General features: G+C 35.5%; 1 protein-coding gene across 1 annotated transcript; it reads left to right on the top strand.

Annotated features, from left to right (window-relative positions):
* The first annotated feature begins 867 nt into the window (after positions 1-867).
* On the top strand, positions 868-12,888 carry LOC129757414 (probable G-protein coupled receptor Mth-like 1). Its single transcript, XM_055754627.1, has 3 exons — positions 868-1,307; positions 1,387-1,806; positions 12,508-12,888. Exons 1-3 carry the CDS (start codon positions 1,130-1,132, stop codon positions 12,885-12,887), a joined length of 978 nt encoding a protein of 325 aa, XP_055610602.1. The 5' UTR covers positions 868-1,129; the 3' UTR covers position 12,888.
* Positions 12,889-13,335: the final 447 nt, after the last annotated feature.

Raw genomic sequence — 13,335 nt, forward strand, 5'->3', positions numbered from 1 at the left:
GCGTCGTTGGCGTGCGACGCCTCGACCATGGAGACGAAAAACAAACCGCCCAAAGGAAAATAAATCTCGAGAAAATGGATGTCATGACTTTAATTTGTTTCGGAAAACTACAAATTTTGTATGGGAGGCCCTCCTCTCTTAAGTCGGATGGGGTTTTAACTATTATAGAAACCATCTCCCGCCCCAAAAACCCTCAGATGCCAAGTTTCACGATGATCGGTTCAGTAGTTTCCGAGTCTATAGGGAACAGACAGACAGACAAACATTCATTTTTATATATATAGATGAATCAAATTTATAATTTTGAGTTTGTTCGCAGAGAAGTGGCGAAAAATTGTTCCGGAGTAAAAGGTGTTTATCAATGGGAAAATCATAGAGCATCTCATTTTAGGAAAAGTCAGAAAATTTCATGCATCCAGCTTTAACCGTTCCTGAGACATCGTACCGTGAACCAGCGCCGCTAATTTTTCAGTTGCCGTTGATGTACACTGTTTTATTCAAGTGTTGTTCAGACACTATTTGTTCCGATTTATGGTGCACACTTTTGCTTCTCAAATTGAGCTTTCCACAATCGATCAACAACAGTACACTCAAAGTTAAGGTATCAACATTAGAGTCAAAATTACTTAACAAACTTCACCACTCTTTAGCCGTTTTCACGCCAATTATCTTCTTGTTTGAACAGTTATCATCAAAACAATCTATCTTTTACCAAATATTTGATCAAAATTCTCTGTGTACTCAGTATGGTGCGTGCTGCTAATGTTTACCAACGATTAAAATTTCCGCTCAGCTCACCCATTCGGTACAATTCGCTGCAGCAGCATGCTTTTAATCTTTGACATCATCCTCGTCGTCGTCGTCGCCCGCTCAGTTGTAATGTTTTCGCGTACATCTATTCTTAGCCACCTTTTTCCTAAACGTCTCGACGCCACCGTGCCAGCTTCTAGACAGCACCCAGAACGCGGACGACGCGACGGAGAGCGCGAAGAAGAGCCGGCTGAGTCACACACCAAAAACCGAGGACCGTTGCCACTTTACACAGTTCGAGTTTTGATTCTCAACCGCGATGATCGAGCGAGTGGTGTTTTTGCGTTATTAATTTTGTCCGATCAATTATTTTCCCTAAATGGCCAATGTGACGGTCGAAAACGTGGATCCGGTCGAATCGGATGGAGCTGATGGAATCCAGGGGAATTCGAGCCTCATCGATGGGCTTGAGGAATCGGAATCGATGGCACTCAACGATAGCAGCCTGTCAGTGGAATATTTTCCAGAGGCGGGACATACTTTGTGGTACATAATTGGTCAGTGAAAATTTTATGAATGAGCTTCCGTCGTGTGCGATAAATGGAACGAAAATTTTATTCCCTCTTCTTATTGTAGGTGGAGTGACCTGTATCGGACTCTTATGGGCTTTACTGGTAATGTACCTGGTGATTCCGAATTTGAAGACTGTCCGTCGACTGCCGGTGTGTTCCTACATTTTTGGCCAGATCTTGATCTACTTATGTTTCCTGTTGACCAGCTCGAACAGTACGCTCATTCCGTGCGAAGTGACGGGACTGGTTTATCCCTACGCCGTATTTGCCTGCATTTTTTGGATGAACGTCATGTGCTACGGCTGTTATTCTGATTTCAAGAGCAAAAAGATCTACCCAACGCATTCACTGTTTTGGCAAAGTATGTTTGGATGGGGAGCGCCGACAGTGCTGCTGCTATTCTACATCTTTACCAATGGATTTGTGCTGCTGGATGTCACCACAAAACCGCCATTCTCTGCTTGGATGTGTCATGAACATATGTGTAAGTTTAAAAAAAAATCTGACTAATTTCCATCTTTGAGTCTCCAATACAGTGTCATATTCAACAATTGGAGGTTTGATGCAATTTTATGATATTTTCTCATTGATTGCCTCATCACTAGCGAACGAAAGAGAGAAAAATACTTTAAAATTCTAGAGATCAATTTTAAAAATTGGAACAATGTCCATCAACTCTAGAAGGTGTAACCAATCTTATATATGTATTTATCTATATATATAAAATGGATTTCTCTCTAACCGATTTGCAATGAAACTTTGTATGTGGGGGTATTAGAGGCCGGGAAAGGATCCCATAATTCCCTCTCACTGGAAAGGGGGAGGGCCTCCCAAACAAAAGACAAATATTTAAATAACTCGAGAACCGATCAAGCAAATGGTACTAAATTGGGTATGGGAGTGTATTTGGTTACGAGAAATTTTCCCAAAATGGTTTGGTACCCCTTCCTTCTTCCAATGGGGAAATAGGAAGCGGGGAGGGAGGCTCCCATACATTTTTTCGCACAATTCAAGAACTTATCAAGCAAAAGATATAAAGGGGGAGGGGCTTCCCATACAGTTTATTTTTCAAAATTCGAGAACTAATCAAGCAAATGGAACCAAATTTGAGATGAGTTGTTATTTTTAAACGAGACAGATTTCAATGATTATTTGGGATTCCACCCTCTTGGATTGGGGAGATTTAAAGGGAGGAAGGGGGTCTTACAAATAATTCAATGTATTATTCGATAAATAATCATCCAAATGAACCTAAATTTCATGTTGGAAGGAATAAAGCTACGTACGAGTCAGGTTTCAACGAGACTTGAGACCCATCTGTCCTTCCACTCGTGAGATAAGAAGGGAGGACGGGGATAAGAGAAGAGGAAAGCAGTTCCGCATATTTTTTGTATAACTTGAGAACTTATCCAACAAATGGAACAAAAAGTAATCGAGTACGAAAAATGTTTCTATTTTTTTTTTACGGAAAGATTCCATACAGTACAGAGCTGGGAATGGAGGAGGTTTCATTGCATTTTTTTAAACTTTTCAAGTATTTGAATCCATATTTAACAAGATGGGTTTTTTTAAGATTCAAGACCTCTCCTTCTTTCAGAGGAGAAACGTGAAGAAGGAAAGTATGTAAAAATTCAATCAAATGGGGCCATATGTTAAATGTGACGTTATTTAGTTACAAAAAAATTTGTTATGTCAGTTCGTGGACCTTCCTCAAATTGCAGAGGAGAAAGGCAATTAAAAACGAGTTCCTACTATCAAATTTGAAACAATTATTAAGAAACTATTTCTGTTCAAGTTTCACAAATAATCATTGCAGAGAATATAATCTTCTTTGTATTCTTATAAAAAATTATTTTGTAAAGAGAACGAAAATTTATTTTCACACAATTTTAGAAGATGTAGCAAAGCACATCGGGTCAGGTCGTACATATATAAACATGGATTTCTGTCTGTCTGTCTGTTCCCTATAAATTCGGAAACTACTGAACCGATTTACGTGAAAATTGGGAGGTGGATGCGTTTGAGGCCATGGAAGATTCCTATTACTCCCTTGAGACCCCTTCCTCTTGCTGGAAGGGGGGAAGAAGTCTCCAAGGCAAAAAAGAAATGCATTTTAGCGGAATGTTGTTTTCAGCTAAAGAACTTCATTTACCAAAAATTGGAGAATTTTGAATATCAGCTTCAGATACAACACTTAAGATACTCCTTCTGACCATTCCAATATGAGGTTGAACCATTTTGCAACCATGCAATTTTAAAATGACTGATTTCACATGGCTTAAAAGTACGTTTGCATTTATCCCGTTGTTAACTACACTGTGAATATCATTATTTTCACAACTTTCAGGATGTACTGAAAACCTATCATGAATTTTCTGCTTTTACTTGAATATGAGTCCCAAACACTAACCTTTCAGCGAAAAAGCGGTTTAAAATTTCCTATTTTGAAGCCAAAATATGCCAAACGAAAACACGCGTCTTCGTCGGGCCCTCATCGCGTGCGGTTCGATTCGCATTTTGTTCTATTAAATTTGCGAACGGTGATGTGTGATGGTGTTGTGTAGGATGCAGTTCTTTGTGGAAGGGGCGGACTGAAGTGCCTTTTTATTCGTTCGAATTCATAATGCGCGTCCGAAAGTTCAGCGTTATAGTGAAATCTGTTCTGTATTGTTGTGGTGGATAAGGGTTTCCTAAATTAAGGAATATGTGAGGGATTCTGGCTTCGGGTTAAGCGAAAGAAGGAGCCTCGTGGCGGAGGGATTTAAGGTGGTTGTGTTCCGTTGATTTGAGGAGGCTGTCTGAGGTGATGATCGAAACATGTCCCGACAGGACCTTGGTGAAACATCAGGAGCAAAAGCAGAAAAAAACCGGTGAGGACGTTCCATCTCTTTTTATTCTTATACCTATTCTTTTTAGACCACTCTCTTTTTCCTCTCTCGTGCTTGAAATGTGTGGATCACGTTAAGGCTCGTATCCAATTATGTGATGTAAACATGTTCCACTTTTCTGTGGTTCCAATCAAGGCTCGTTTCTAAACAATGGGAGAGTATTTGAAATTGCATCGAAAATAAAATTTTTCCAGCCACACAGGGTGAAAGTGTCTAATATAAGCTTAGGGCTCAAACAAAGCATCAAACTTTTGATAACTTTATGTGCTTTAAAAACGTGTACATAATGAATAAGATGGTGTTATCTGTTATATTAATGTTATCAAGTTCCTTCGCTGACTTCAGAAGAGGCTACTGTCGCTGTTAAATAGTGAGATGATAATTTATTGTCCTCAATGCTATGTGCTGTATCCTTTTAAAAAAATATAATCATATTTCTTGGTCTTGATGGTTTTTCAATTCAATCGTGCTTATAAGCGTTTTATATTTATATCATATTATATTATTTTATATTGTTATGTTACTAAATATTTCCAATACAATATTATTCCTTGCATTTCCAGATACATATAATTCTAGAAGGAATGCATCTGGGGATAACCCAAAGAGATTATTGCAAGCGGCACGGGTAGCCGGCCATTGTAGGTTTCTAAGGGTTGGATGCCTTCTTTCGACGAACCATCGGACCGTGGAAGCCCTAGAAGAAATTCGAAGGCCAAGCCACACAGACATAGGCAGGACCTTGCTACCGATGGGGGAACCATACATACATACATACATACAAAATATGCAAAACGAAAACACACTTTTCATGTCTATTCAGTACATACTTGAAAGCTTTTGTAATCAAACAGTGCAGTGTTTTTGGTGAATATTTTGAAAAAAGTTAAAATAGTTAATCAATAGGAGATGGTTTGTTTGGGCCTAAATAACAATTTAAAAAAAAAAAAAAATTTTAAATTTTTTATCGGAGAAAAGTTGTATGTTTGCACTTGCCCCGGTGAACCTTATTTGAATTTACAAATTGATTATTTAGTCTTTTGGTTGAAGAATTTGAAGCCCCTATGAATGATATTTTTGGCTTGATGTGGTCACTTATTTTGCCCTAATTTCATTTGAAAGTTATTATTTCCCCCCTACTTATTTTCCTCATGGTCGCTTCTATCCCTGAATACCACGCTTGCTTTTGATGAACCCTCATGGGAAGGGGGGTTTTAACCTCTACCCCCCCTCCTCCCCCACTTCTCAGTTCCTACGGTCATGCTCATGAAGTTATTTGGTGAGGAAAATGTTTCTATGATAGCTTGAGACCCTCTCTACATTGGGAAGGAAAAGGAGGGTTCCATATATTTAAAAAAAACTGAATTAAAAAGTAATAAGCTTATGAAGCAAACAAATCCATCCACAAAAAGAAAAAAACAATTTTCACAAAATAAAAAAAAATTAAAAAAAATTGCTGTTTAATTTTTAACTAACATTTTAATGATTTTAAAAATAGTTTTGAAATGTTGCGCAAATAATTTAAAAGCTAAATAACTGTCACAAATTTCATTAATTTTTTGAAGGTGAAGCAAAGCACACTGGGTCAGCTAGTAATTTAAAAAATGAGAACATTTTTCAAATAAGTGAACAGTTTAATTGCTAGATGTTTCTCTCTTGGCACAGCTAACGGTCGCAAATTGCACTTTTGTTAACCGGTTAGAATTCTGTATTTTTAATCCGGATGACATTCGACAATGATGCCTGATGCAAACGTATCACGGTAATCTTCTTTTGAAAAATATTAGTCATATAAAGATGCAAAAAAAGTAGTTTTATTTTGCCGGCATTATGAGATTCACTGTTCTTAAAAATTGGGATATAAAACATATAAATCACGGATATTCCATCAAACGTTACCAGATAATAACGAAAATGTCCCGCTTAATTCTCACAGAGTGTAGGAGCAAATTTAAACGTCTGTTGTAGGATAAATAAATAAAATTCAAACTAATTTCAAATCTTTTCCATAAGCGGACTTGAACTTGAAATGTTGCAATTTGATCTCCAACAGTGGAGTGTTATTAGAAAATTTATGCTGAATATGAAAAAAAGTTTTCGTGTGAAATACTTTTTTTAAATCAGCAGAAACACAGAGAATACATCACTGCTTAGAATTCATGTGGCAAATTTTCTTTTCAAAAGGGTATAAGCATCCAAACCAGAATCCGTATTAATAAAATGGGAAGAAAATATTGAATTGATTAAATTGATGCATTAATTCAGTTATAATTAACAAATTTAAGATTAAATTGATTTAATCCTAATCCCTTGAGTTTCAATATGACAGTGTTGGAAGTTTGGCGGCTTCCCAGACAACCATTTGGTGGGTATTTCGAATTTGCAACGCAAATATACGTGTAAGCATATCGTATATAATGTAGCAAAACCAGTATATACGTATCATTTTGGAGGCCATAAAGGTACATTAGCAAACATATTCTTGATTTTATTGTATTAAATTACGATTTGCACGACTTGTCATGCGCATCATTTACGACTACCCTGATTCTTTTTGGAATATACTATGACAATTTACATCATCATATAGATGTTTGAGGTTGTAATATACGACATTTTTCGTAACAATATGGAAAGTTTGACGACTTATTTGGTCGTCTTTTGCGACTTGAGTGCAGGGCTCTCATTTTCCGTCAGTTGAAAAAAAAAAATTTTTTTTGGGATTTTAAACCAATTGGTTTATTCATCCCCCAAAAAAAAAAAATCAAAATAAGATTATTTCAAAGAAATGTGTTTTTTGCTGTCAAATTCAAGTTTATATCGTACACATTAATTTTTTGCTTGATTGCTGATTTTTTTTCCACGTTCATGAATTTATTGTTAGCGCCTGGGCTTGATCCTCTGACGATTCGATCAGCAGCTCATGATGGTTCCTCGACGCTATCTGGAATATATAAATTCAAGGGGATTAAACCAAAAGCAAATCGTATATTTCTATAATTTAAATCTTTTAAATCGTAGAACACGTCATCGATGATCTAAAAATAGACCAACATTTTGAAGCCTCCTTTAATACGATTCCAATCATCGATGTCCCATTATCATAAACGATTTTATTGATCTTTTTTGTATTCTTTCACGATTGCCAGCAAATACGTTTTACGAAAATCAGACATGCGAATTAATTTGCAAAGGTATACGATTGCATGCAAATTATTACGAATCAATGCAGTTATATACGTTTTTTATTTCGAATTATTTTATGCATAGCACGACCAAATTTCTCAATCACGGCTGATTACCGTATATCGGTCGTTTCACGGATTTTTTTGCAAATTGTCGTTCACAAAGGTCGAGTACATATGTACATAAATACTTCTTGTCGTAATAAAATCAGGCCATGCTTTTAAATACGATAAAGAATATGCATGGACCGCACATTGTAGGTGCAGATATACGAAAATGAGTATAAATAACATTCTATACGATGTAATCTGTAAAAGAAAATACGATTTCTGGTTGTCTGGGTTGTTATTTTATTCGGGTGCATGCAAATTAAAAAATCGTTAAGGGAACCTCAATGAATTCTTGAAATTTACAATTTTGCATGATGAATTTTTAGAGACGCACCCTAAAAGCCCACACAAAAAAAACTCCCTAATCAGATCTTGAGTGTTAAGTTGACACTCCTCGCTTAAAATTGCAACATCTCTCTTGTTCCTCAAACGATTTATACAAAAACTTAAGTTTTGGAAACCTTGTATTGTAACTCAAATATGTTTCCGGAACAATATTCAGTTACAACACTCCGTTATTCAGAGTCGAAGAAAAAAATCCGAAAAACATACTTCGGTAAAAAGATTGTAGATCGCAGACAGTTTCCCAAGTAACGTTCTATTTGTTTATGTAAATACGGGTTGAACACACACACATAGGATCTCAGTGAAACTTCATGTTTCTTTGAAGAAATCTTCTTTCCTTAACTCAAAGCGCACATCTTTCGAAATAATGATGGCTAGCATATTACAAATGCAAAAAACAACAAGACCACAGAGAGTGTGCTATGTATGCCATGACCGAGATTCGATCTCATGAACTTTGGCAGGAATGACTTGAACTCTGAACAACAAGGCCAAGGCCAAGGCCGCTGGCGAAAGTTCGAAACAAGTAGAATTTAGCCTTCAAATCTACTTCAAAGCTTCTATATTGCGAAGTTACTTTGGAACGCCCGTTAGAACTTATTTTAAAACTTTCAAGTTTACAAAAGAGTACACAAAGATTATTTTACGAACTATTGAGCTGTACAAAAAGACTTGCAAACCATTGATAGCATCTTGATGTTGAAAAACTAAACAGTACGTAACAAGTAGATTTTTTTTCCTTCATATTAACTTTAAAGTTCCTTAAAAAGTAGAAACAGAAACCAAACCAGTACTTTAAAATTTTTGTGAGTATTAGTAGAACTTGATAAAGAAAAAAGCTCCATGGACCTTGAAATAGCACTTTGAACAGCAAAAAAAGTCCACGGAACTTTTATACAGCTCTATGTGAACATAAATATGAGTTCGTTCCTCAAGTGAAATCCGAACTTTTGGTTGCTTGAGAATATTCCCATAACCAATTCGATACTTAGATATTGATTGAAAATCGAGGTCAGTTTTGCTGCAAACACTCTACAAACTAGGAAAAAACTTAACTTCTTAGTAAGAAGCGCGCCCTCTACGAGTATGTGAGGGCAGTTGGTTGACCATTGTTTGTTTTCGATGCAAAAAGAGATTTATTGTCATTTTTTTTTTCTTTTTGGTGTCCTCAGTTGAATGTTGCATCATGTATTGGCAATAGTTTTGTTTGCAGAACATTCAGTAATGCAGCTAAGATTGTTCAATCTTCTAGTAAAGATCGATTCCCAAGATCGATCCACCTAAAAAAATCGAAGTCGAAGGATCTTTTCAAATTTGTTTCACGTTCGAGACCGACTGCACACCGTGTGTGCAATGGAATTTTCGTGCCTTTATCAGAACAATCTTTCATTGTGAGTTTACTATTGCTCGGAAAAATAATATTCTCATATCAATGGAATCCGCAAATGTTATGCAAAATATATTAGGAAATGGTTTTGATGAAAATCAAACGACACAAAAGTTATCTAAGAGTAAAGTACTATGAGTACGAATGTCGTGAAAAGGCCCCCGTCTCGAATGGGTTAAGAGGATTGTTTTCTGAGGGAAACTTCATGTTGAAGCATTTGAATGTTTTAAAAATACTTCAAAATACATTAGAGTAGCAATTAATGTATGGAAAAAAATTCGTCGTAGAATTAAGAAAATTGACTGACCAGTGCAAAATTTCAGCTCAATCGGACTTGATTAAGGGGTTAAAGATTTGTGTATTCTACTCTCAAAAATCATCTAGAAAGGTGGGTTTCAAACGAAAATCGAGAAAATTTATATATTAGTTTTGGTGACAAATGAATTTAAAATGCATAAATCGTTGAGATTTGGTGTTATTTCAACATAATTTTTGGCTAAAAATCGACTATTTATAAGTTGTTTCTGAAAATCGGTGCCTTTATATGAATTGAAATAACAAAAATGACAAAAACACAAAATGACTAAAAAGATAAAGTCGAACATGCTTTCTATTAAGTCGGTCTCGAGTCTATTAGTGACATGGTGACATGATGACAGATATCAAAATTATGCAAGAAATATTCGGAATTCATAGGAAAAAAATTTAATGATCGGATGATCAAATCGGAAATAAAACGATTTAATCGATTTTTTCAAGGCAAAAGAATCGATTAAAAGAATCGAAAATTTGAGATCAAAAGATCTATCTTGCATAGATCCAGGAAAGATCGACCAATCCTAATGCAGACGCTACTGATAGACACCATTTAAAGCCTATTTAAAACTTTTTATCTTAAAGGTCTTTACTTAAAAGTTTTGAAATATTTTTATTTAAAAAAAAACTTATAAAAGTTCAATAAATTTTGATGTGCTATTTTATGATTTCCGTTGAAAAAAAAACAGAGTTTTGTAGCTCTGAAATATGATTTTATTTTATTTAAAAAACAATCTAACCGAAACTAACACGAAAATATAAAATTTGAAATGCCGAAAAAATACATGCGTTGTTAGGTCGTGAAAATGAACAAAATTTTCAATTTTGGGAAGATTCAAAAACCCCTAGCGCAAATTGTCAGATAATTAAAAGCCCAAATGCCAATCCGATAATTTTTACGCAATTCGTCTTCTTGTGCAACTATCATTTTATTACTTGAATTCATTTAGGCCAAGGCCAGTTAAGGGGGTGGGTAATAAGTGGCAAGAGCCCCCCGGGGAGGAAAACAAATTAGAGGTTTGCACAGTACAAAGTTTTTGGAATCTGAAATATGGAAGGTGGGCCTTCAAATTATAAATTATTTCAAGATTAATAATTCAGCGTAAAGTTATATCTAGGGGAGATAAGGGCATAACGACCACACTGAGGAAAACGCGCATTTTACCGTACAAAACACTAAGAATAAGTGAATTTCATCTCTCTATCGTGGTCAAGTACTGAAGTTTTGGAAGTTGATAATAACGTTAGAAAATACATTAATTAAATAAATACATTGATAAGAACTATTCTCAAGCTACTAACAAACTCTAAAGTTTTTAAGAGCATATGTTAAAAAAATACATTTCAATTTTGCGTTTAAAATTTAAACTGAACTCTTGAAAGGTCTATTCATGAAATTCGGTTTATTTTTAGACACTCAAAGCGATATGAAATAAGATCATGACTAAAATGTTAAAAGGTTGCTGGCAACAGCTGACTTATCGACAATTAATCAATGTTTGTTCAATTAATCTTGTTCAAAGTATCTGAATTAAGATTTGCACAATGCAAAATTGTTTTCAAAGAAACGGCTTACACGGGATTTCAATATAATTGATTGATTTGATTTTTTAAATACAGTCCTTTTATTAGAAAATCATTTCAGTTTCCTTTTAGAGGAATTAGGTTAAAAAAATCCCAATAGTATTGATATGTGGTTTGCTTTTGAGAACCCGATGAAAACGGGTGTAGGTTTACTAGGGTGGCAAAGGATATGTGGAAACAATTTCATAATCGAATTCTGAGAACCGAACATATACATTTTATAGTTTGGCTCAAAAAACTGACCTGTGCAAAATTTCAGCTTGATGGGGCTGATTAAGGGGTGTCTCAAAGCACTCAAAGTTTTGATTTTATGACCCTCAAAAAGGAAATCAGAAAAATCTAAATTTTAATTTTCATGCCAAATGATTAAGAAATGAATGAGAAGCGCCGAGACCTGGTTCAATTCAAGGAAAAAAAGTTTGCAAAAAATCGACCTTCTAGGACTTTAAAAAACCGGTCGTTTTTTTCAGAAAAACATCGACTAAATCTCAAATGACGATTTTTGATTAGAATTTTTTTTCTAGATAACACAAAATCTCAACGTCATATTTGAAATTGAGCATTTTTTTTTAGTTTTTTTTTACAACACACACATATAGGATCATAGTGAAACTTCATGTTTCTTTGAAGAGATCTGAATTCTACTTAAGACTAAAGCGTATATCTTTCAAGGGTTTAATGGCTTGCATCGTACTGATGCTAACAACACCAGCCCACAGAAAGAGTACTATGTGTGCCGTGATCGAGACTCGATCTCATGACCTCTGGCTTAGAAGACTTTAACGTTATCTTCTAGGCCACGGTCGGCGGCTACAGCATTTGATAACGTGATACAATTGGAGTGTGAATTTGACACTCTAAAGTTAAACAGTAATATCTCTCTTTTTTATCAACCGATTTGTTTTTTTTTTTTAATTTTGGAAACCTTGTACGTAACTCAAATATTTTTGCAGTCATTTTGGGAAAATTTTTGAAAGGTTGATAAAGATTCTATGATTCTCAAAATACGAAACACAGAATTTTTGACGAATTTTGAATTGCAGCTGGTAATTTAAAATTCGAAACCTGTTAAAACCCTTAAGAGTGTATTGATGGAAGGTCCAGCAGTTGACCAATGATACTCGACTTGCACGCTCGTGTCGGTCGATTCCGTCATGTTCGCCGTAGTGTTATTGGCAAACGCGTCGTTTTGCACTGAAGAGGAAATTCTGTGTGTATATCTTTTTCGATAAATTTATGACATTTACGGCTTATGTTCTTCCTTTTTTTACCCCCATTTATAACTTTTTTGCAATTCTGAATCTATTCAAACTGTTATATTCATTCACGCTTAAAAAATTATCAAATCTCACCTCATATTTCAATTTCAGTTGAGCTGACACCGATTCTAAAGTTCTTCTACCTACCGACGGCGGCGCTGATGGTGCTGAATACGATCTTCCTCGGCTTGGCAACGATTTCCCGGGCCAATCAACGCTACCCTTATCACATAGAGGACGTCGATTCGCACATCAACTATCGACGCGACAGGCAGGAACGCTTCCAGCTCGTACTCAGCCTCTTTGTGGCTCTTTTCGTAGTTTATGGAAGTGACCTGGCGGCCTGGGTCGGAGGAACGCGTTTCCTATGGCTGCACTACTTTGCCGGTTTCTTCGCCTATCTGCACGGATGCATCGTGTTTGTTGTTTGTGTACTGAATCGCGATATTCGCGAATGGATTGTGAGTAAGTGCGAGAAGCGGTGTAATTGACGACGAAGAAATATAATTATTTATTTATTGTTTTGTGATTTGAACTATATTTTGATGTCTTCGAATAGATTTTCATTTATTAAAATCATCCAAATCGTTTATTTATTAGTGAAGTTGAGAAACTACTTCAGATGTATAAAGCATTCATACCTAAGATTGCCAGATTGCTCGGTTTTATCAGGGTGTGCACAGATATTTACAAAAAAACTGGGAAAAGTCCGGTCTGTCCCGGTTGCCTGGATTTCGATGAAAAATGCCGGAGATTGCCCGGACCTATTCTGTTTTTATGCAAAATCAAACAAAAAAAAAACAAATTATTTTATATATATTGTTTAATTTATGCGTTCAAAAATTTATTGAGCAAATTATCATGAAAGGGTTTTGGAAGCCTTAAATGCGATCAAAAATCTGCTGATAAATTATGACAAACTTTTTTTTTAATTATGTT

This window comes from Uranotaenia lowii, chromosome 3 (genome assembly GCF_029784155.1).
Source record: "Uranotaenia lowii strain MFRU-FL chromosome 3, ASM2978415v1, whole genome shotgun sequence".
Lineage (NCBI taxonomy): Eukaryota > Metazoa > Arthropoda > Insecta > Diptera > Culicidae > Uranotaenia > Uranotaenia lowii.

What these genes read in the sequence shown, in the direction of transcription:
- LOC129757414 (XM_055754627.1), top strand. Translation starts at nt 1,130, where the DNA reads ATGGCCAATGTGACGGTCGAAAACGTGGATCCGGTCGAATCGGATGGA. An exon ending in TACTTTGTGGTACATAATTG is followed by an intron (nt 1,308 to 1,386) that starts GTCAGTGAAAAT and finishes TTCTTATTGTAG; the next exon opens with GTGGAGTGACCTGTATCGGA. An exon ending in GATGTGTCATGAACATATGT is followed by an intron (nt 1,807 to 12,507) that starts GTAAGTTTAAAA and finishes TTTCAATTTCAG; the next exon opens with TTGAGCTGACACCGATTCTA.